A 24,067-nucleotide genomic window follows, 5' to 3' on the forward strand; every position below is an offset into this window, starting at 1 on the left:
TTGTTTTTGTAACGCTTTTGTCCCCTTCAGAGGAAAGTTTATTCAGTAAAGATAATGTAATATATACCCACAGCCCATAAATAGCCTCTGTGCAGGGTTGGTATGATGCAGATCTCAGCAAAATTGAAGTTTCTGCTTAAATATGAAAAAGTCACACAACCTCCCATCTGTGTTCCGAAAACAAAGAAAAGATACAAGTCTGTATGTACTTTTCTATTTTATTTGTACTCAAAATGAAGCTATTTATAATAGTTAGCCAGATAAAAGAGAGAAGACCACAAATGTAATGTTAACATTCAATATAACACCTTACTAGTCATTCACATCATGCACATGCTCAGGTGACACAATCTTACCCCCCTGCCCCCTTTGACTTGTAAGGTTATAATTCATTATTTTCAGAGTATTACCATTGAAAGTTATGAATTATTTCAAACTTTGTGTGTACCATGATCAAAATTTTACAGTCAGACAGAGAAATATAGTCAGCGGAATCAAACTGAAGGCAAACTTGATTCACCACATAAAAATTTTATACCATGGACCTCATAATTCCAAAAACGCATGTTCAGTCAGACTTGTGAGGGCGCCAGTCGTCATTCACCAAGACGAATGACATTGTGTTTCTTTTTCTGGCAGAATCAAATAATCAAAATATTTTTTACTGTCAAACTTGATTTGCCACATAAAAAGTCATACTATATGTGTTATATTTAAAAGTAAGTGTGCTCAGTCAGACTTGTGAGGGCGCTAGTCATCATTGACCAACATGAGTGAAATGTGTTCTTTTTCTCTCCTCTTGTTCTTTCAGGGATTGAAACAAAGGTGTTGGATGTCACTAACAAAGATGCCATCATAGCCTTCGTTGGACAGTTAGATAGAATTGACGTACTCTTCAACTGTGCCGGGTAGGATGGAATTTTTACAGAAAATTTCCGTTGTGTCCATCTCAACACGATTACTGGAGCTCCGTTACCTACTGTGTATTTTCTGCCTTTTGGGGAACTTTGTTATTTTTGTATGATACAGTTTCCTGTTTTTTTCTTCCAAAATCATCCCAAAATGCCTATTTGTCACCTTGTCAACACAGCCTGTATGTTTGTTGTGCCTGATTTTTGACAAGTGAATTCTAGTCTGGACTTGAATTTACGAAGTTAGTTGTACTGTAAAATGTACTCAATTGTTATGCTGTGTTTGCAAGGCTGGTACTTTGTATTTCAACATGATTTAGGAAGACAAATAGAAAAACGACCTTGTTTTCTGAGTCAAAAACAACGAAAACATTGGTGTATTATGATCAAAACGGAACAAATCTACGCAGACTATTTTCTTCCACAAACGCACTCATGTTTGAGCTCTCAGTGTCAAACTAAATTGTCCTTCCCTGGACTAAATCTAACACGCCAGACTCCACAGACTCAGTACACCCAAGAGGTCATGTGATGGCATTACAAACAAACCAACATGTACAAACACACAAAGAAGTTCACATATTTCTATGCATGTTTGTACACTTGGTTTTGTTTATAAATTTATATATCATGGTTCAAGTCATATTCTAGGTTTAACCCATTGGAAACTACTGATTCAGCCAACAAAAACAAATGTTACTGAAGAACATTTTTAGCTCATATTTGGTTTTGTATATAAATACCAAAAAGAGCTTATATGATGAGTTGGTGGCGTCTGTATGTCTGTATATTTGTAGGTATGTATGTGCTGATGTATGTCCATCACACACAAAGGCTCCCATACCGCCAGAGCTACCATCTCAGTATTTGGTGTACAGGTAGATGTAGGGGTTGAGATGTGTATTTGTTCAAATGAACACATCAGTGTCAAAAATGTGCAAATGAGGTAAGAAAAAGTGAAATCCTGCAAATGTGCAGGAGTGATGGCATGCCAGTAAGAAACAGGCCAACTCCACTGATCTTGAGTCATTTCCTGTCATTGTTTACAGTCCGGGTTATGTCCATAGAGAGGATATTACGATTGACCAATCAGCGAACCTGCCGCCGTAACGTCATGAATAATTAACCATGCAAACCTTGGCTCGTACATTGCAACGAGTTTGGAACTTTTCGGCTTCATTTCGCCTTTTATTTTTAGCACTGGGTAGTTTTTAGATGTAGACGTTACGCACAATGTTCAGTGCGGCCGAGATGGTGACCGACACAAGTGGTTAGTACATTGAAAATTACTTATTTGGATGAATTTCGTGGCCGGGTAAGGCTCCTAGAAATCAGTATTTGACCCTTGTAAATCTACAGTAAGTTATTTGTCGCCAAATATCGCCTATTTTTGGTCAAATTTCAATTTAACCTTGCCATCTGCAGTATGGAGAATATTTCAAGCTTTGCAAAGATGGGTCAACTGTTTTAGTCGGTCATCGGAGCACGATGGAGCACGATTTTTTCGATCACCATGCATTGCCCGGTGCGATTGACCCTTCGCTCAGAAAAACGCGCGCCGGATCAATCCCCGAGAAGTTAACCAAAAGCTGGAAAAGAGAACGAAAAACGTCCAATAACTCTTTGTCGAATATGGTCAAGGGTAAAGAAACTCAGAAAACTATTCCTGAAGAAATCTTACAATTTTTAACACGGTAGAACGTCGCCAATCGATTGGAGCTAAGATACTTCCGGGTAGCCAACAGTCTCACTGCATGCACTGGATCGGTGGATCTGTCAGGTCATATCGCGATCTGAACGAAGTGAACCGACGTAACCTTTGACCCTTGTTACATATACTGTACGTGATTGGTTCTTGCCTTAATTTCATTACATATACGGTACGCCATTGGCTCTTCCCTACTATCCTCTATATGGACATAACCCGGACTGGTTTATGAACTGTTACATATTAACAGACCTGCTGAAACCATATACAGTAGAGGGGGGAAGACCATCTATACTCCAACTAAGAGGGGCTTGTTTCTGCTATGCATGTTGCCAAAGTTGACCTCCAGTACCTAAAGTTTCAGACTTTAATTACTTTTGTCATTCTTGTTTTTCTGGTTTAAATATTTCTTGTTGTTTTTCAGGTTGTACTGTGCAGAAATCATTGTCATAACATCAACGTAGAATTTTCCTCCACTGAACAAATAGAAACAACATTTATTGTTGATCATTGGTAACCCATACTGGTATATACCAATTCTGATCAAATTTGAGCGACACCGTATAATTGCGGTATTTTTGTTGATTGTGATCTTTAGTAAACTTCAAATTTTCGAATTTTGTATTAACTCATTTTGTATTACAGCTCCATAAATTTAATTTAGGCTTTTTGTAATATCTTTGTTCTCTTTGTAAAGTAATTTTTTTGTTTGACTCAAAAAATTATGTTGGAATACCCCGTATTCATCTTGCTAATACAGTGTATTGTATGTAATATCTAAATGTTAAAGATCCATCAGCTGTTACTTTCGTCATTTTTTTTGTTCTGTTTGTTCTGTGTATCATCTGCAGTTTCTGGTTTGAATCCCTGAACCATGGAGAAATTCCTGATATTTACCGGTAGTTCATAAATATACCCTATATGAGTATAATCTGCATTGTTATTGTTTAAATTTTGTATTCAGGTCCGGACTAGAATACATTTATCAACAATAACGATGGTGGTTTCACATACACAGGCTGTGTTGGCAAGCAGGACAACGGGCATTGGTCATGATGATCGGATTATAGTAAAATTCTGTAGTCGATACATTGAAACAGAGTAGTGAAAAATTAGTCAAAAGTTACAGCTTAAATGTCCCTTTAATGTTGAGATCTAAATTTTAGCCAGCGCTTGAATTGAGTTGTCAACAAACATTATGATATTGGACAGTGTTTGTGAAACGAATACTTTCTATTTCAAAAAACCTTAGTACAAAAAAAGAAGAAAAAGTCCTCTTGCTCAAGAAGGAAATCAATAAAAACATCATCAACAGTTATAGCTGTTATGCCTCTAATGTTGTATCAGTGTGATTTTGCCATCTTTTCTGTGTTTTCTGAGATTTTACTTCAAATACATTTTCTTTACAGACATAAATGTTTTTAGTTTTGAATCTTCATAATATCAAGAATTCTTTACAATATCTTATCTTTTATAGTTGATCCAGTATTTCTGTCCATTATCTCTATGTTCAGTGTATTTTATTGGTGGAAACGTTTTCATTTTATTATGTTGTCAGATATGTTGCACATGGTACCATTCTGGACTGTGATGAGAAAGATTGGGAATTTTCCTACAATCTGAATGTAAAAAGTATGTATTTGATGTGTCAGCAGGTCATACCAAAGGTAAAGTGAGAAGCATATTCTTTTTCAACCCTTTCGCCATGATGGTTTGGCCTAAACCCATTGTTATCAATGTTTAGTGTGGACCTTTTTACAGGTTATTAGGGGTGAGCAGGTTGATTGAACAGAGTTGATTTTGTTCACACTCGCAACATAATTGCAACCTAAAAGTACGCGCAAGTGTTAATTTTTTTTATATTTCTATGCGTGGCTTTCATGGGGTCATTTTGCGACACTCAGGTCACGCCCGCAGTGGGGATCATGGTTGGCCGTCTGTGACGTCACAGGTGTGTTCATTTACATCGAATAGCGGTCCAACGCCGCCTTATCTCTGCCCGGTATCCGCTTACAAAAAAGTGTTCGCGCTGCCCATTCGCCACGTTCGTTCGCCAATGCGAATCGAAATCCGAAGTGGCGAAAAAAATCGATCCTAATTCGCCACAGTGGCGAAACTGATGTTTGTTTAAAAAATATGGTAAAATAAAGAAAAAACGTGGATTTTTAGTCTTTTGTTTAATCTGTGCTTCTCTCTCGGCGATTCACAAAAACTGTCTACACTTCCGTATTATTGCGTTCTTTCCGTCGTACATATTTGCAATCGAGCCAAGTCTTGCAAGAGATTTGACGTCATTTAGTCTAGTGCTAGTGTACAACATGCATAAATGGCTCTCGCGAGAATTGAAACTTGACACACGCAATCGAGCCCTCGCGATAAATTTGACGTAATTTTGTCTAGTGTACAGTTAGCCCTGCGTACGATGCTGTGTGTTCCGCTACAGCTAATCGCCCCACTCACCACATTTAGCTGTAGCGGAACACACAGCATCGTACGCAGGGCTAGTGTACAGCAGGCATAGGATCCTAGGAACGCTCGCTCGCGGGAATTGAAACTTTTGCTATACATAGCAGACACACACATTTTAATCAAGGCAACAAGGTTCGGTGTTGCAGTTGATTTACATTGCAGTCTAGATGTTCTGTGTTGTGCATTTTAATTCCATGTTGAGGGTCGATTTGCATCGCGGTCCAGTCCTCGTGGTCCGGTATTCCCCGTTGTTCTTCAATTTAATCGCCGTCCCAACGACGCGTTCCGTGTTGCTGTCGATTTATATCAGGGAGGCCTCTACCTCCATGATTTGTATCGCGATCTCTACGTTCCGTGTTGTTGTTCGTTTTAATGGTAGTCTCAACGTTCAGTGTTGCTGTTCATGCAGCTGATTTGCATCGCGGTCCCAACCTTCCGTGTTGTAGTTCATTTTAATCACTGTCCCATTTACGTTTTAAGTTACTGTCGATTTGCATTGCGGTCCCGACGTTCAGACTAGTGCATTTTATAAGTGGCAGTGACAACGTTCAGTGTTGGTGTTCATGCAGTTGACTTGCATTACGGTCCCAACCTTCTGTGTAGCGAGTAGCGAGGCAGGCTCAGCCTAGGGACCGTGGCCGATCGTACGAACCAGAAGAGACAAGCACATTATGGTTCAAACACTCAACACTGAAAAAGTTTACAGTTGAGCTGTTCATGCTCTTGCTGCTGTCACAGCCACCAAAAGAACAACGTCTTCCCATAGTGAAGGAGGACACTGTCCTGATCATGTAAGCGGAAACCCTAGAAGTTATCCCCCATGGGGAGCTCACGGAGGTGTGAAATACTTACTTCCCGTTATGAGATACGGAGTCGGGCAAACTTCGGAAAGCCGAAAAAAGTCGACTGGAGAGGCTCGGGGGACACGCCCACATTGCATTTTTCTTTTGCCATATTTCATAATCACGCGCGCTAAACGAAAAAAGAAATGAATGTAACTGTTTTATAGACCATCAACTGTATTTCTGTGATTTTGCAACATGGGCATTTCACCAGACCTTTAAGTTTAATATTGGTATCTGAACGATTTCATCCCCATTCTGTACAAACAAGTCCATGCTAACAATTGATAACAGTGAGTTTTCAGCCAAACCACGGTGATGATAGGGTTGAAAATAATCATTGTCATATTAACTCATAATTATTGAAGAAAAACTTTCAAAGTTTGTACGGAAATCGTATTCAAAGGCAATCCAGATCTCGAGGGACAAAAACTTTCAAAATAGTGCTGCAAATGATATGGTGGTCCCAAATAGACACATAAGTGAGTCAACGTGTTGCAGGTCAAGAAATCCACAAATTTGCACAGCTTTACAATGATTTAAGGTATTATGCACCTCAAAAGTGAAAGACTTAAACTTTTGCTCGTACTTTCCTCCATGAAACTTTCAACAATTCTCTTTCAAAATCAAGAATAAAAATCGGGGGTCACCGTGCAAATTTTGGTACTAGAGAAACAAATAACCCAAGATTTACGGATATTTGAAATTCAAAATGGCCGCCATCCCTGTGTTAACTCTATGGAGAAAAATACATTTTTCTAATTTCGAAAAACTGAGCCGGTGAAAGTTTTTTTCACCAAGAGCTTTAAAATAAAACCCCACAAGTTGTGTATCAGAAAAGAATTGTTAAAGTTTGAGAGTCCAAATATCTGTCCCGAGGCGCGTTTTACTTTAAGTGAGCAAGAAATTCACTTGAAAATAATAATGACAAAGAAGTACACAAAATTGAAGTACACAATTTTATCCCCCTTATCATCCCCAACAGATGATTACCCAAGGTGGTGGCAGTATAATAAATATGGCTTCCATTTGCTCCAGTTTGAAAGGTAAAATCTTATTCAACTACATTTTGTCTTGAATCTTAGCCACAAGTTAAAGGCTGCTTAATGCCAAGACATCTACCTTGTAAGCATCATGGATTATAATGCATGCACTTGAATTTTGAACTTTGAGCAAAGTGGGGTGAGACAAACCTCAAACTGCGTAGCAAAGCTTGGTTGTTAACATTTTGAGCTGTGTGACTCTTAGTTTCATACTACACTTTATTTGGTTTTCCTTTCTTAGGCGCTGCAAACAGATGTGCATATGGCACTACTAAAGGTGCTGTGATTGGCCTAACCAAATCCATAGCCGTTGACTTTGTGAAACAAAGAATTCGTTGCAACTGTATTTGTCCAGCTACAGTCGATACGCCATCATTGCAGGAGAGAATTAACGCACAACCAAACCCAGAACAGGTACCAACTTATGACATATTTACTATGTAAATTACTGTTTTTATTTACATTGCAATGTTCATGTAAGGTTTTTTAGCTCCCATAGCCATATGTATATATGGCAATGGAAGCTATTCTTATAGGCTAGGGAAATGTCTGTATGTATGTATGTCTGTATGTCTGTATGTCTGTACGTCTGTATGTCTGTCCGTCAACATCAAAAACTCCAAAACCGCTGTACATTTCATCTTGATATTTGGTGTGTACATGGATGATGGGCTGTAGATGAGATTTTGTTCAAATGAAGTTGTCATTGCCAAAAATATGCAAATTAAGTGAAAAAATGAAAAAACGGTCAAAATTGAAAAAACTCAATAACCACTGAGCAGATTACATGAAAAATTAGCATGTAAGTACTTTGGGCTGACATGAAATGATTGTGCACATCTTGGGTCAGTATCTTGGACTTGCTATTTTTCATGAATTTTTTTGTAATTTTCTCCCATTTTTGGTCAAAAAATCTCCTGCTCTGAAACCACAAGTCCGATTGATTTGAAACTTGGTATGGAAGTGCATAGAAGTGACCTTTCCCAAATTTGGGCAAATCGTGGTGAAATTTGCATGTTTTTAGTTTACACGTCCATAGACTCCCATGTATAAGGCAGATCTCCATAGACTCCCATGTATAAGGCCACGAAAAATAAAAATTTAGTTTCTCATCGTATTCATATTGCAAAAAGGATGCAGTGACACAATTTTTAGTCCCCACGGATGAAGTCCAGTGAGCTTATAGATTGGGTCATGTCCGTCTGTTCGTCCATCCGTGAGTCCATCCGTTCACGTAGATATCTCGGATATTTTGACAAAATGTCATGTGACCTTGATGACCTTTGATCTCAAATATACATATTTGTCCATAACTCAGTAACCACAAGTGCTACAGCCTTCATGTATGGTATGATGGGACACCTTATGAGGCCACATATTGTACCTCATTAATTATGCACATATCTAATTTTGAGCGAGCCAATAGAGCTAGAGGTCTGATTTTTGGTATATAGGGATAACTTAGCAGTACAATTTTTTTGACAAAATGTCACGTGACCTCGGTGACCTTTGACCTCAAATATACATATTTGTCCATAACTCAGTAACCACAAGTGCTACAGCCTTCATGTATGGTATGATGGGACAGCTTATGACGCCACATATTGTACCTCATTAATTATGCACATATCTAATTTTGAGCAAGCCAATAGAGCTAGAGGTCTGATTTTTGGTATATAGGGATAACTTAGCAATACAATTTTTTTGACAAAATGTCACGTGACCTCGGTGACCTTTGACCTCAAATATACATATTTGTCCATAACTCGGTAACCACAAGTGCTACACCCTTCATGTTTGGTATGATTGGACACCTTATGACGCCACATATTGTACCTCAATAATTATGCGCATATCTCATTCTGAGCGAGCCAATAGAGCTGGATGTCTGATTTTTCGTATATAGGGATAACTACAGGAAAGAAATTTTTTGACCAAATGTCATGTGACCTCGATGACCTTTTACCTAAAATATATGTTTATGTCAATAAATAAGTAACCACAAGTGCTATGTCCTTTGTATTTAGTAGGATGGGAGACCTTATGACAACACACGCTTTACCTCATTAATTATGTACACATCTAATTCTGGGCAAGCGAATAGAGCTAGAGATCTGATTTTTTGGCACATAGGGATTAATTAGCAATATAATTTTTTTTTTCAAAATGTCATGTGACCTCGATGACCTTTGACCTTGATTATACATATATATGCATATTTCAGTAACCACAAGTTCTATACCCTCCAATTTGATAGTATATTAGACCTTAAGATGTCACATCTTGTACCTCATTTATAATGCGCATATGTATTTCTTGGCTGGCCAATACTGCTAGAGGTCTGATCTTTTTTCCCGATTTAGAACCATAACGTAGACATGCCTCATGTGTTTCAAATTGGGAACAACGACATAGACCTATGTGCCCATAGATCTCAACATATACACTCCAGTGATACTTCTTAATGACCACATTTTCCTGCCCCATCAAGACTAATACTCCTATTACAAGTGGGGACTATGTCATTGTAAATGACTTGTTGAGTTAATGGTTGTATCACAGTATTTGATATATCTAATTCTGTATTTTTTCCATTTTATATTCTGAATAATTACATTAAACATATTTCACTGTCTCCAGTACATTTCATTTAAGTATTTTCACTTCATGCACTTTATCCCTTTCACACATGTTCAAATATCTGACCAGAGAACAAACACTAAATAGTCCAGGATGGGAGCTACAGTGTCATTGACGCTATTTTCTCCTTATAGTGTCCAGGGCAGCGTTGATCTCCTAAATATTCTATGAATACACTGTAATTCCAGTTTTGAACTGTATTTACTGAAAGATTGTAAAATCAAAAACCATTGCCTGGTTCATGGAAATTTTTGGACGTCCCTCAAGTAATTCTTTATGGTTGCCATGTGGTTGTAACTCATTACACATGTTTAAAATTGTGTGGACATTGTGAAGTTGCAAAAATGTATTTGATCAGCCTCAAGACCGTATCCAACTAATTTTTTGATGCAGTGTTGTTAATTTTAACGATCAACATTGAGTTCACATAACATTTGAATTTTAGTTCCTCAAGCTCTTTGATGTATAAGATCAATGTTATGAATCTTTCATATTTGTAGAAGCTGGGCCAATACAAGCCAACAAACATATTTCTACTTGACAGACGCATGCTTCTTTCAGTAAAATAACATATTCTTGATAAATGATGAATTTCTTGGATCGATTAAAACATGATAGACAATCATGGCAGTAATTTGAATGTCACTTTTACACAGTTTTTTCTTTCTTAATGGTCCAACATTTGTCAATTTTGTAATATAAACGTCTCTGTAATATCCACAAATTCAACTGGCTACCTGTTTGGTATAGATTGAGGCATGTAAGTATACTCTGCCTATGTCTGTGTCTTCAGGCCCAGCTATAGCGGTTCACCTTCAGGGTCATAAGTCATGAAACTTCCAGATTACCGTACAAACTGAGTCAATTTATTGTATGTCGTACATTTATATACTGTCAACTGACAAAAAATTTAATCAGCACCAACTCCTGAATATATTTTGTGATATTTTTTTCAAAGGCCAAGGCCGATTTCATAGCAAGGCAACCATTGGGAAGAATCGGTAAACCTGAGGAAATAGCGGCCCTCTGTGTTCATCTTGCATCAGACGAGGTAAGAAATTTTTAAGCGCCCTCAACAGGTATACTTTACAAAAATGTTTCACAGTACAACAACTGTCTGTTGCTGACACCATGTTGTTTATCAGAAAAGCTGTGCTGAACTTTGCACTAAAATATTGAATACACTGCTCTTCTTACATTTGCATTTGAGGATATGTGTGAAATCAGTTTTGGTCAAAAGTCAGTGACAGATAATCAAGAGTTATCAGCTAAGGGTACATGTATGTTCATACCTTGTCCCACTGGCTTAAATAAAAAAATTGATTGAATACTTTTTCTCACACAAAAAAGTTTTTAAATGTACTCCCATATGGCAGAAGCAAAGTCCTTCGCTGTTTTTATTACATAATGAATCACTCTAATATTCATGTGTCAGAATTCCCCATTTGACAATTTCTGTGTCTGTGTGTCTCTCTTCCTTGACAGTCTGCATTTACAACTGGGAGTGCCATGGTAGTTGATGGAGGCTGGACAGCTTGAAAAGCACGATAATCAGGACAACCAGACCACAAAGTGATTTGGGAGTCTTTTATTTTTCTCATCATTCCAGTGAGGCAGACCTACATTGGTGGCCAGTAGAAATTGATGGAAACTCAAAAAAACATCGGAACAGATTTTTTTATGGTGTATTTTGAGAAAGGCGGCAATTTCTTATTTGTGTGTCATGTGTATAGAACACTTCTTCCCAGTACTACAAATGAAAATAAGGGGACTAGTTTACAGTATTTTCAAGTATTTTCTTCAAAAATTGACCACGTAGCTTTTTGTACAGGTGAATAAAGTCAAAACAGCTGGATGAAGATGAGCAAAATAACATCGTCTTTACTGGAGGTAGGGTAATGCAAGATCAGAGATTATAATGTACCCATTAATATTGATGCACAAACTATACCAGCGGAGTGCTGCAAAATATCAAAATGTGGTAGAACCGCACTTGCTCTGAGATGACCTCATGGCACCCTTTGACCTTTCACCTCTGTCTCCATGCATTTCTTCAGACAGTACCTTTCAAAATAACAAGGACCGGACCATATGTTTTCAACTTGAAATGCCACGGTTGATGTTTTTAGAGCAAATGTGTAGGTTAAAATTGATTACACAAGTCACAGAAATCAACTACTGACCCTTTGAACATCTCAAAAAAAGTTATTCATCAACATTTGTAGATTTGAGCGATCGGATAAGGAAATGTGACTACCATAAAAATTCTGCACATGAAAGTGTAGGAATCTGTGTGAAGGACTGTAATGTGCATTTACACATGATTTGCAGGGAATATTATAACACTGTATAAATCTCTACAAATTTTAATGTGTAATTTTTAAAAAAAAACCTGTCTAATACTGGAATAACCACCTTGTGCCACTATGGTTTCTAAAGCCTCAGTTGAGAGCCCTCTAGTGTTAGTCAGCGTGGTATACAAGTCAAAGAAATTGCAATGCATTGCAGTGAATTCATTTAAAATAATGTCCTGTAAACACCTCATGATGAACTTCATCTTTTCAACACTGAGTCAATGTTGTTAAGATTTAATCTCAATAAAAATCCACATTTTTGCATTTAAAGGTGATTTTCTCAACCGAGTGATCAACCACAGTGTATATCATTTCTGTGCAGATCTGATCTGCTTTAGCACATTGCAACCATGAGCTGAATGGTGTAATTCCACTGTTATGGGAAAATGTCAACAACTTTAACAATTCTAGGCACTAGGCACAAATTCCTATAGAATACCACACTTGAATATAGACTCAGATGGTAGGAATTTCAATTCTCTCTATTGATCAGCTGTTCACTCAATTCAAACTGATACACTTGTTGTGTGTGCAGCTGTATGCATTAATAGGGAACAGACCATGCAAGCAATGTGCCATGGGCAACTGAGTAGAGAGGGAGGACAACAGGTGGTAGAAACTTTTCAAAGTATCCGATATCAATACTTCGAGTTTGGAGCTGTCTTAGACTGTAAAACTTTATGCATACAATATGCCAACTATAGCATTTTATCGGCATAACCTACAGCAAATACACTCCTACCATTCCCTAGAGCACCTTTGTGGAGGGACCGTGCCTAAAGTTGTGACTTACACACTGACAATCCTTGATTAGAACTTTCTGCACACAAAGGAACTTCACATATTCTTATAAAATTATGAAATAACAAATGAAGTTGGGTGTATATTCTTATGAAATTATGAAATAATAAATGAAGATTGGGTAACTGCTTGTGTATTCTGGCAACTGGATGTTTTACAAGACTACACTGCCATCAAAATCTTGAATTTCGCTTACAGACTAATAAAAAATATGGAAAACAGTACCACTGACAATTATGTAGTTTCTTGCATCAAAAATATTTACTAACAATAAAAGCTGGACGTTGCTTTTAACAAAGAAAATATCTCTGCATATAGCACAACATAGTCTTTGTTCATTTGTGTCACACATGATCGATATTAAGTTATAGTTTGTTTTAGGAAATTTATCATGACAGGAGAAAATTGAACACATTATTGTCCATCTTATTCTTTTTAATCTACTATAAACTTGAAGGGTCAATGGCTGTGATATTTGATAATATTTTCATTATTTTTTTTTCAAAAAAAAAGATTTCACTATCGTGATCATCTCCAAAAAGCATATTAAAATACTCATTGAGTCTTGCAAACATATTTACACATTGTGCACACTGTGCGGTAATAATTGTTGTGGAGGCAGTTTCGACCAGTCAAAAAGTCAGCGCACTATAGCCATTTTAACATGATTTTGAAAGTAAATCAAGAAACTGTATGTAAAAAACAAAACACAAGTAATTGAAAATTTATTAAGGTAGTATGCCCCTCGAAAATGAAAGATTTAACATTCCTCAAGCAAACTTTCAACCCAAAAAGTGGGGTCACTATGCACATTTTTACTAAAGATTCAAACTACCCATATTTATCGATATTTGAAATTCAAAATAGTGGCCATCCCTTTGTTATTTCTGTGGGGGGAAAATAAATTCCCGATTTTCACAAAACTAAGCTGGTGAAAACTTTATTCACTCCACAAGCTTCAAAATTAGCACCCAAAAGTGGTAGGCTATAAGAATATTGTAAAAGTTGAGAGTCCAAATATCTGTCCCCGAGGTGCATTCTAGCCTAACAGTAACAGCTAACCGAGTTGTGATTTTGCCAGCAAAATGAGAAGCATAAAACCATGTGATGGAAAACACCACATTGCAACACACATTGATTGAGTATATGATGTGCAATGCGGGAATAATCACGAAATGCAATTCATATGCTTTTCTATAACAAGTCATTATCATATGATTTGCATAAATAAATATTCTAAAATACTTAGCATAAATACATAAATACAACTATGACATGCTGCAAGAATTAGATGTACTATGGTAATGTTAATGTTAAAAACATTTGTTCAGAATCACCACTTCTAGCTGTTTGCAGTGACTGAGTTAATTTTATGTTTCCTTCTCCGAGTGTGTCTCTTGTGAATATGGCTAAATAGATTAACACATAAATAAATAAATAAATAAATAAATAGAAAAATTATGCAGTTATGTTGCAAATTGACAGAGATAAAGGTGGCATTCAACTGTTGAGTTTGCAGGCTGTGTTCACAAACACTTCTGGAAGGGATTAAAACATTCAGGGAAAGTTGAATATTAGACATGATATTTGTCAGGGAGATCACTTGAAAAAAATACATCTCATATTGGAAACCTGCCATTAAGTATTACATTTATTTTCTGTTGAAGTATTTTCTCGATAGATTCAAAGATGACAAAATTGAATCATCAATAAATCCATCAAAAATGTGATGTAACATTTTCAACAGACCAACGGACTTAAAGGTAGAATGCGCCCAGGGGCAGATATTACGACTCTCAAACTCACAATATTCTGGCCTACCACATTTTGGGATTAATTTTGAGGCATATGTAGTGAATAAAGTTTTCACCTGCTTAGTTTTTGTGAAAATTTGGACTTTTATTCCCCCCGCCCCATAAAGATAACACAGGGATGGCAGCCATTTTGAATTTCAAATATCGGTAAATATTGGGTAGCTTGTTTCTCTAGTACCAAAATCTGCTTGGTGACCACTGATTTTCATTCTTGATTTTGAAAGAGAATGGTTGAAAGTTTACTTTAGGAAAGTTCCAGCAAAAGTTAAAGTCTTTCAATTTCGAAGCGCAAACTATCTTAAAGTTATTTGAAATAATGTGAACAGTTGGATTTACCATTACGTTAAATATTTGCACTTAGCACTAGGACAAGAGAGCCAAGAATGCAAGTGAAAGTGATGTTAAAGAAGAGAACAATCTTCTGAAATAGATATTTGTGAAATTGTGCACCAAGGTAACTGGTGTAGAAGTAGAGATACTTCAGACATAAATTTTACCTTTCAGAGACATGAAAACAGTTCTTACTGCCATTAGGGGAAGTGATCGGTAATATCAGGATAAGAATTACACACTGAGATTCGTTATGTATATACATGTATTTCATGTAATTGGAAAATTACCGGGAAAATCACTCTTAAAATTCAAACATGTCATGCAGCTTTAAATAAATTTATGTAATGAGTCTGTCTGTGAGTTCTCTGTTATTCTGACGATACAGCCACTGTGGATATCTTGGAACACAATTTACTGTGTGTAATGTTTACAACTTTTGCAACTCAATCCAAAAGGGAAATAACAGTACAGCTTAATAAATAACAGGTTAGCTTTTGCCCCGACACGTTTATTGTGATATGGAAACCATTCACAAGTCGGGAAGGGGGTACCAAATTAAGGAGATAGTTCGATAATATTTGAAAATTTTATAATATCTTTAAGCATTTATTGGGGTATGTGAGAAATTCTTTTATGGTAGTACAGGTTATCTAAAAAAATGAAAATTTTGCCATTTCCTTAACAAGAGTCATTTGTGAACACAGCTGTATGCATGCCACATAATTGAAGATGAAAAAAGGGTGCATATAACACTTTACATCTACCGTACATAGCATTTCAAGAGTTGCCGACCTTTAGTAGGCTGTTACTGCATCTTAATGTTACTTGCTTGCCATTTGATGTAAATTTTTGACAGTATATCTCAGAGACTGAATTTTAACAGATCTGTATCGCAACAGGCACATATTAAATATTTTAATACATTATCACCATACACCAAAATCAAAATGTTATTGCAGTTATCTTATTCAAAAATCACTGTATTCAAACAGTTCACAACTGTAAGGAATTAATCTCCGAGTTAACTTCAAAACACTCACACAGTTGACTCAAAGTCTGGTGCGCTGTAGTACACACTGGCTGAGCTGCAGCTGTAACTATCCATCAAGCTAGGGGGCTTTAGTAGGCCGTTTGAAGCTGTCACAAAATGCAGAAAAGCAAAAAAAAAAGAGACTACAATTAGACTAAACAGAAACAATTTGTAAAGTATAAAAGTTTCACAACTCAACTTTTGTTAGTTCTGTGCAACTACTTAAATTGTGACAAATTCAAGTTATGGTGAAAGTGCAGTTACGAACCTTAGCCATGTTGCTAGGTTGATCCGTTAGTTTGCAGGTATAAGGGAAAACGGTTAGTATGAAATCATGCAAAAATTACAACATCACATTTGAAATATTTACATCCAAACAAGTACAGGTATAATATGGTAATAGGGAGAAAAATACAATCAGCAGGATATATTTATAGGAAAGACTAGGTAAAAGTGAAAATGTTGAATTATATGGTGAAATTACAATAATGGTATTTACAAATGCCCATTAAATCCCGTTTATCTTTGATAAGGTGGTGTAGGAGTGATCACATGACATCCAGAGATGGTTAGGAAAGAGTTGTATCTCACAAATCATCATGGCATTCAACTGTCCCTTTGATTTTTTTGTTTGACAGAAAATCAACAAGAGTCATTTTGCAAGCACTTTCAGACAAAATGCCAGGATCTTTCCAATAGCATGCTATAGACCGTGCTCTATTGAGAACCCTCTCAACATTTGTTAAAAACTTTTGGAATTACTGAATTGAAAAAAACAATGATGTTTGACAAAGTAACTGTGATGACATAGTTGAGGGTTTAATTTCTGACTATTGACACTATTTCAGAATTTTGTTCTTATACTTTCTTCAGAGTACTGCTCTAATCTAAAACATGTGCGTTGCACCCACAGGCAGGTGACAAATTGTGCTGTAACTGAAAGTTCAGCTTGTCTTTAATTAGTGGAATAACATGTCAGCAAGCGCTCATGCCATTGTGCAATTATGATACATTTGGTGGCAGCTGTGGGATTTTCTTAACATGAGACAGAAATCACATTTCAAGTGAAAGATAACCCCAGGTAACAAGACAGGAATGGTTAACAAGAAACCAAAAGAACATAGTTCTGAAAATGATACCCTACCACACAATAAAATCTTCCTTGACAACATTTTTGTTAAATTCTTCCAGGAAAATTTTCTATGAATCTCCTTAGTCTAGTCATTGAATTTTTATTCATTGTCTCACTGTGCGTGACTTTCATTTATAATAATTAGTGAATACAAGAAAGCTTGTGACGTGGCCATTTTTGTAAAGTTAGCTTAAAAAGCCAAACAAGGATATCGGATGTAAGAGTTGTTCGCATTTGTTAAATTCTGGTACAAAATACAATAACATAATCATGTGTAATATTTAGGAATGGCCACCATCAAAGTGGTATTAATTTTATCTATAAATTTCCAAAATAGCAAAAGACAACTATTTACAGTGCTAACATCACTTCATCCAGGCAGTTGTAGAAATTACATATCCCTATGAACCACCGGTAAGCATCTTGAGTATAATGTACTGACAATATCACTCAGCAAAATGGAAAGAAAGTTAATGGTTGGAAAGGTTGAATTCCTGAATTATAACACAATCATATAAAAAACGGAGGGACAAAATAGCAACAAATGGTTAATCATTGGAAGATGTTTTGGTTTTAGAAGTGCAATCCTCAGAAGAGGAAATAATTTGCTACTTTTGATAAATATTGTGGCAACTTGGTATTATCATTTGAAATTGTCATTGACAGAACACATCTTGATTTTATAGTGTGTTTAATAGTGAGGTTCATGAATATGCGACATGGAAAATGAATCATTACATATGATTTGCATAATTAAACAATACTGATCAATGAAATTTGCATAAATGAATATCATCATGTCACACCTCAAGTACAAAACAGATAAGAGAGGTATTTTGACTGTATTGGAAAACATGATGAAAAGAAACTTTAAGTCAAGCATTCGTGCAGATTACCATGGTTACTGTTACCATGGAAACCATCCTTAACATGGAATATTTCATTTTAGCAGAAGGCATTGAATTTTCCTTGGAGTGACAGAAGTTGTAATAATCACATCAGATTCAACTGGAGAAAACTGGGCTATTGTTGTTTATTTTGCCTGTCTTAGGTTGTCAACCTAACAAATACAAAGACACCTTATGATAACGATTTATCGTGGTATGGCTTTTCGTCATCCCAGTTTTGTTTAGTTTTGTCCGAAAGAGTTGTCAGGGTGATACAGCTGTCTGGTTCCCTGTCCCATTTCTGTGCTGGCAGAGCTGTGCTGGTGAAAAGAGTCCAGCATGCGATGTTCAATCCATGGCTGTCATTGGCCAGCTTTAACGAGCAATCTCATTGGCAGAAATGATGCAGGGAACCGGACTGGGAGATACAGAAGAAAGATATCTGAAAGGATTTACATTAGGGAAGCAACTGATGCAGGATAAATGAGAGAGAATAGAGGTATTGATGGAGAAGGTAGGGAAGGTACAGTTATTCAGAGATGGCTTTGAGGTTCTGTTTCTCACTTTGCGAGTAGCTGGATCCGATACCATCCAGACGACTTGCCAATCCCAAGCCGCCCGCGCCTTTGCCGGATGCGATGCTGGCACGGATATCAACCATTGACACGCATGACTTCATGCTGGGCGTGCTACCCGCAGACCTAGCCTCCGACTGCAAGCTTTCAATATCGCTATCATTGTCCTTCACGGGGCTCCAGTGATGCTGGAAATCTGCCCTGCGGTCCTTATCCTCGCGCTCTTCAGTGTCGGTGGTTTCGGTGGCCAGTTCCTCGGTGATTTCAAGGTGTGGACTGGTCTCGTCGTTTTGCGGCGCGGCGTTGAGGGAGTAAAGCTTAGTCATGATGTCCTTACCGATCAGGGTTTCAAAGACAGCTTTCAGAAAGGGCTCCTTCTGCAGGAAACTCTTGATCTGCTTGCGAGACCACTGAATGTATCGACATTTTTCAACAGCAGTGATTGTCACCTATGAATCATAGAACAGTGCATCTGTTACAATTAGCCAATAGGGGCTGCGTTATCAACATTATTTCACTGGAATTGTGAAATGTCAAATTTGGAAATTTGTGTATTTATGGAAATACAGTATGCTTTGGTCGTCTGCCATATGCAACAATTTTTATATATATTACGAGATAACTTTGGCAAAGTATGCGTAACTTTCCAACTTATGGAAAAAAACTTTACAAAATACAATTTTTATTTGGCCATATGATAATCATTTGCTTGAATTTAATTTGGTTAATTTTACTGACAAATGGGTTCCATAAAACTGTGAATTTATGCAAGTGTTCACTGTTGAGTTGTGGGCTAACATTAATTTTTGATCGTCACTAAACCAAGGTAATGAAAATTTAGTTTTCCAATTTCAAAATGAGTCTACAAGACCTGTAGAACAGAATGGAATTCTAAAATTTACAGAATCAAAATATCTGTTTACAAGGTGTATGTTCCACTCTCGGGGACAGATATTCTGACGCTCAAACTTTTTAATACTTTTTTCGTCTACCACTTGAGGGTGGTCATTTTGAAGCTCTTCAAGTAAATAAAATTTAATTTTTCCCATTGGTTTAAGGACGGTTTAAGAATAAAAATTCGGGGTCACCGTGCAAATTTTGATACGAGAGAAAAAAATTAACCAAGATTTACCGATATTTTAAATTCAAAATGCCCTCCAAAAAACTCAGACGGTGAAACGTTTTCTTACACCAAGAGCATTAAAGTTAACCCCCACAAGTGGTAGTTCAGAAAAGATTTTAAAAAAATGAGAATCCGAGTATCTGTCCCCGAGGTGCATTCTTCCCTAATGAACAAATTCTTTGTCCTCAAAATGAAGGCAGAGTGAATGTTTCTAGACTGAATTTGACGAAAGTCCTACCTGGAAAGTATTTCCAGCACCAGGAGTACAAGATTCCCATTCAGGCGAGTCAAGGAATTGATTTCTATCCACGAAGTGAAGGAAAGTGCCTTCAGCCGTCACTTTGGCTCTGTTATCAGACAAAAAAAGAATAGAAAGAAAAGAAGGTTGGCAATGGTAAATATTATCTTAGAAAACAGATGCGTTTTCGAATTATTTACTACCATTTTGTTCTTTCTCATTCTGCGTCAAAAGGACAAAAGCAGTAGTAGTCTTCTACTCAAAGTTTGTTGAAATACAGAGTACTGAATTAGCCCTACAGACATAGTGTACAATATACAATGTTAACGTTTACAAACAAATTCTAGTCCACACTAGAATTAGCTGTCAGCAATGACATTGGGCATCACATGTGTATGAACTGTATTGACAAGGCCTTCCATTAGGCATTCCAAGACGATTTTGGAGTACATCAAGAAACCTCAGTTTACAAGTGCAATAAAAATACCGAAAAAAATCAAAAGTTATAGCGAATGGAGCTTTAAACGTACTGAAATGCTCACCTAGAAAACAAAGCCTGTTGAAAGAGAAAACTTCTATTGTACAACGTCAAAGTCATTTTCACAATTTATTGATTCATTCTGAAGACTTACGGACCGTATTGACTATTCAAATATAGTCTGTGGAGTGTTCACCTAAGCTTAGATAACTTCATGTAACAGAAAACACTTCGGGGAAAACCCACAAGTATTAATGTCTTATAATTTTGAAAATATGATAGGATTCTTGAGTTAATATAATAATGTCTTTAGCAAAGGTGAGCCACTAGCTAGCTTAAGCCATGTGTAATAGGGATATTGATAATTTTCTTTCTGATTTTGGCTTGTTTTGCTGGGTTACGTTGTACCTCAAGGTGCAAATTAAAATTGCAATTTCTCCTACCTCAGGAGGGATGTTTATCCATATTTAGAAACATTGACACCAATTCTGTGTATTTTCTGCGATTAACACTTCGTGTGTAACTATCAGGATTAATAGTGTGCTTTGCTTTCAGAATATTTGGTGATATAAAATAACGATGTCCAATAAAAACCTACTGAAATCATAAAAGCTCAATTGGCCCTAAATCATCTGTAATGTTTTTTAAAAACAATTCAACATAGATGCACACAATTGTAGGGATTCAAACAATATTTAAACAACATTTGCTGTGGAACATATTTATACGGTTCCTGCCCTAATTTTAACCAAATTACAGCTGAGAAATAAAAGAATATCGTTGAAAAAACAAAGCAATTCCGAACGCATTTCATCCATTTTAACGAGTGAAATGGGTCAGAACAGCGCCATCATACAAAGACGAAATTCTTTCGTTTTCAAGATGATTTACGTTCACTTTTCTTGTATAATTAGGAACGATCCAGCCATAAATTTCCTCTTGAATGAAAGTATTAGGGCGCAGATGGGTATGGTATTATCGTTTATGACCATGTGTTGCCCTTGTGTCTTTGGTCATTGATATAGGGCGTCTAATAAGAAAAGCTAGAGAAATAATAATGTATATATTGAAAATGAACTGTAATGACCTTCCCGAGACGAGCAGACTTAATTTTTCGTCCACAGGCGAGCGACCTTCGATGGCATAGTGTCCCGTGGTGTCCAACTCGTAAAGTTCCCCGTTGCTGTCGACCAATCGTTTGAACTGTTGAGGGGTTATGTTGAACGGCTTAAAAAGCGCGTTGTACACCTCCTCCATGTCGTCTTCAAATTTGACGGGCATTACGTTGTAGATGATGTAGATACTCTGGCAGAGGTTTATGACAACGAAAACCAAGGACCAGCCCAGGGCGTCGGGGAAGCAGTGAACGAGGCCGGCCCACAGGACGTAGCAGGCGAATCCAATACACAGCATCACCCGCAACCACAGCGACTGGGAAATTCCGAAATTTGCAGGAACTAGAAATCCCGTGGCCAGGACGAAGCACCCGATTTGATAGATGCCGTGTTGTGGCAAAACCCAGCCCCGGCAGAGGCTGTCGTCTGATGAGCCGTCGGACATGTTGCCGTCGCCCGACGTCGACGGGAAGACGGTGCCGTTCGCCAGGAGTCCCGCGACGTCGGTCGCCATCTTGAAATTCGTCTCTAGGATGGAGAAGTGACCGGGCTGACGCGTAGATGAGGCTATGGCATCACATTTCTCCTCCATGTGACGTCACTGTCTCATCGGCATGGACGACCTACACATTCTGAAATGTCAAGCACAGATTAATAGCATGTAACAAGATCCAGACGAGATCACCGTGTATTTATCTCACCAATATTAATTCACTTCATTCTTTTTTACAACCATGGTTTTATTTTCTTGAAAATCAAGCGCACTTCTCACACAGAGTTAACAGCCCGACCTTTATAAAGCATGCTGCTTTTGAATGATGACATTAAAAGAAAAAAAATAAGACTTGAAAAGATAAGAAAACTTCATCAAGGTTGTCTCGAAAAATGGGGCTCTAAGAATTTGCAGTTTCCGTCCGTTTTACACCTCTCGTATGTCATGACGTAATTACTTTGACGTCGGGTAGACGTATATGTTATAAATTGCGTTCGAAATAACAAAAATTCTTAAAAGGCACCCCTTTACAATTATTTGTGCTAATCTCAAACAAGTTGACACCCTGGATGCCAAACAACAGATGGCTGCCTGCGTTTGATTTGGTCACACTTGCGATCACTCACAATGCCAGCGTACACGCATGCCCTGAATCTCTACACCGACAGTTTCAAAATGTTGAATTCTAACTCTGTGCCGATGGAATTCTACGCATGACAAGAATGCAGTTCTTTGGTCGGAATGCAGTGAGATGAAACACAGCTGTAGGCGTTATATGTAGCGCGTCTAAATTTAAGGACTCCGACCCAATTACAGAGGACAGTTTAACTTAAGCATGCAGGCCCAATTAAAGTGCGCACAGACCTTCTAACGTATTGTGCATTTTGGTCACAGGTTTATGGCTCTTGAAGTTGAATTTCAATGATGATGATGATGATGACAGTCATTATGTGATAAATATTTGAAATTCTAAGGGCAGAACACAGGTGGCAAATTGCTGCGCAAACGTTATGGCAAACAGAATTTTAGGCCTTCAAAAGCGAATAAAACCTGAGGTATAGTCTGTGAATTTCACAACTAGTCTCAGAGTGTTCGCTGTTTGGCTCTAAAGACGTAATAGTCGCAGATAGTTGTACCCCCCCCTCAAAAAAAACCAAAACAACAAACAAAAAACAAACAAAAAACAAAAACGGCATTTCATCATGAAAGTTGTCGTTCACCATAGTGGCACTTTCCATACGTGTTCTGCGGCACTGCGATTCAGAAAATTCAATTCTACATATTTAAAATGGCAACACTATTAAACTACAGGTAACTTCATGGCCCTCTTTTGACCTTTGAAGGTTTGACCTTCTTGTGTTTAAATTTACACAAAAAGTCTGCCCCTTGGTAGTTCATAATAGGGTATACTAGGGTATACTACTATCGTTGCAAACCTACAGTATAGGAGAGAGAGAGAGAGAGAGAGAGAGAGAGAGAGAGAGAGAGAGAGAGAGAGAGAGAGAGAGAGAGAGAGAGAGAATATTGGAAGGAATTGTTGGTAAATTCCCCTCCAGACTGTATATATATATATAAAATATGAACTCAGGTGGTATGGATAATGGAACAGTCATTTGTCAAGTGCCAGATGTACAGCTATCTCATGTGAATTGACACGGGATGATTGATAGCTGCTTAAGAAGGCAAGATACGGTTAGCTGTCATTTGAATGCTGATGATGACACCCCAGGCGCGATGTAACTGTTCGATACAGTCACGTGTCACCACGGTGACGTGGAATGCGAACGCGATGAAGAAAGCGATGCCTTTTGCCAACAATGAAGCTTTCATTTTATAAGGGGTTGGGTCTCTTTTTAGTATTAATATGATCGGCCAATGGCACCAATCCTGTGTTTCTTTCTTTAAGGAAATACAAACTAAGTTGTGTTTCGCAGCATCTCGCGTTCGTTCACAAATACCAATTTTATGTGTCATTTATCTTCGGAGTATGTCTGATGAATGCCCTATCATTATCATGAACACGATTCAACCAACTGTTATTGATGAGCTTCAATGAGGAGAAGATTGAGAATTGCGTGATT

The 24,067-nt window shown here is 37.4% G+C and overlaps 2 protein-coding genes across 4 annotated transcripts in view; one reads left to right on the top strand and one right to left on the bottom strand.

Moving 5' to 3' along the window:
* LOC139142114 (dehydrogenase/reductase SDR family member 6-like) overlaps window positions 1-12,237 on the top strand; it is a 49,787-nt gene extending 37,550 nt beyond the window's left edge. Inside the window, exons 8-13 of one of the 2 annotated variants that reach the window (XM_070711938.1) lie at window positions 812-908; window positions 4,178-4,286; window positions 6,916-6,976; window positions 7,215-7,387; window positions 10,572-10,664; window positions 11,099-12,237. In XM_070711938.1, coding sequence (XP_070568039.1) covers window positions 812-908; window positions 4,178-4,286; window positions 6,916-6,976; window positions 7,215-7,387; window positions 10,572-10,664; window positions 11,099-11,152 — 587 coding nt within the window. In that variant the 3' untranslated portion in view covers window positions 11,153-12,237. The remainder of the gene's footprint in view (window positions 1-811; window positions 909-4,177; window positions 4,287-6,915; window positions 6,977-7,214; window positions 7,388-10,571; window positions 10,665-11,098) is intronic. The other variant, XM_070711939.1, reaches the window with a different exon arrangement.
* Window positions 12,238-15,492: 3,255 nt separating this feature from the next.
* The window catches only part of LOC139142113 (blood vessel epicardial substance-B-like), a 13,412-nt gene continuing 4,837 nt past the window's right edge, over window positions 15,493-24,067 (bottom strand). Inside the window, exons 2-5 of one of the 2 annotated variants that reach the window (XR_011554299.1) lie at window positions 21,466-22,125; window positions 19,901-20,009; window positions 16,214-18,988; window positions 15,493-16,052 (exon numbers count right to left, since the gene is read on the bottom strand). Coding sequence is in view for 1 of the 2 variants with exons in the window: in XM_070711936.1 (XP_070568037.1) it covers window positions 15,952-16,052; window positions 18,529-18,988; window positions 19,901-20,009; window positions 21,466-22,085 (1,290 nt within the window). In the remaining variant the exon portion in view is untranslated. The remainder of the gene's footprint in view (window positions 16,053-16,213; window positions 18,989-19,900; window positions 20,010-21,465; window positions 22,126-24,067) is intronic. The other variant, XM_070711936.1, reaches the window with a different exon arrangement.

This window comes from Ptychodera flava, chromosome 10 (assembly GCF_041260155.1).
Source record: "Ptychodera flava strain L36383 chromosome 10, AS_Pfla_20210202, whole genome shotgun sequence".
NCBI classification, from domain to species: domain Eukaryota; kingdom Metazoa; phylum Hemichordata; class Enteropneusta; family Ptychoderidae; genus Ptychodera; species Ptychodera flava.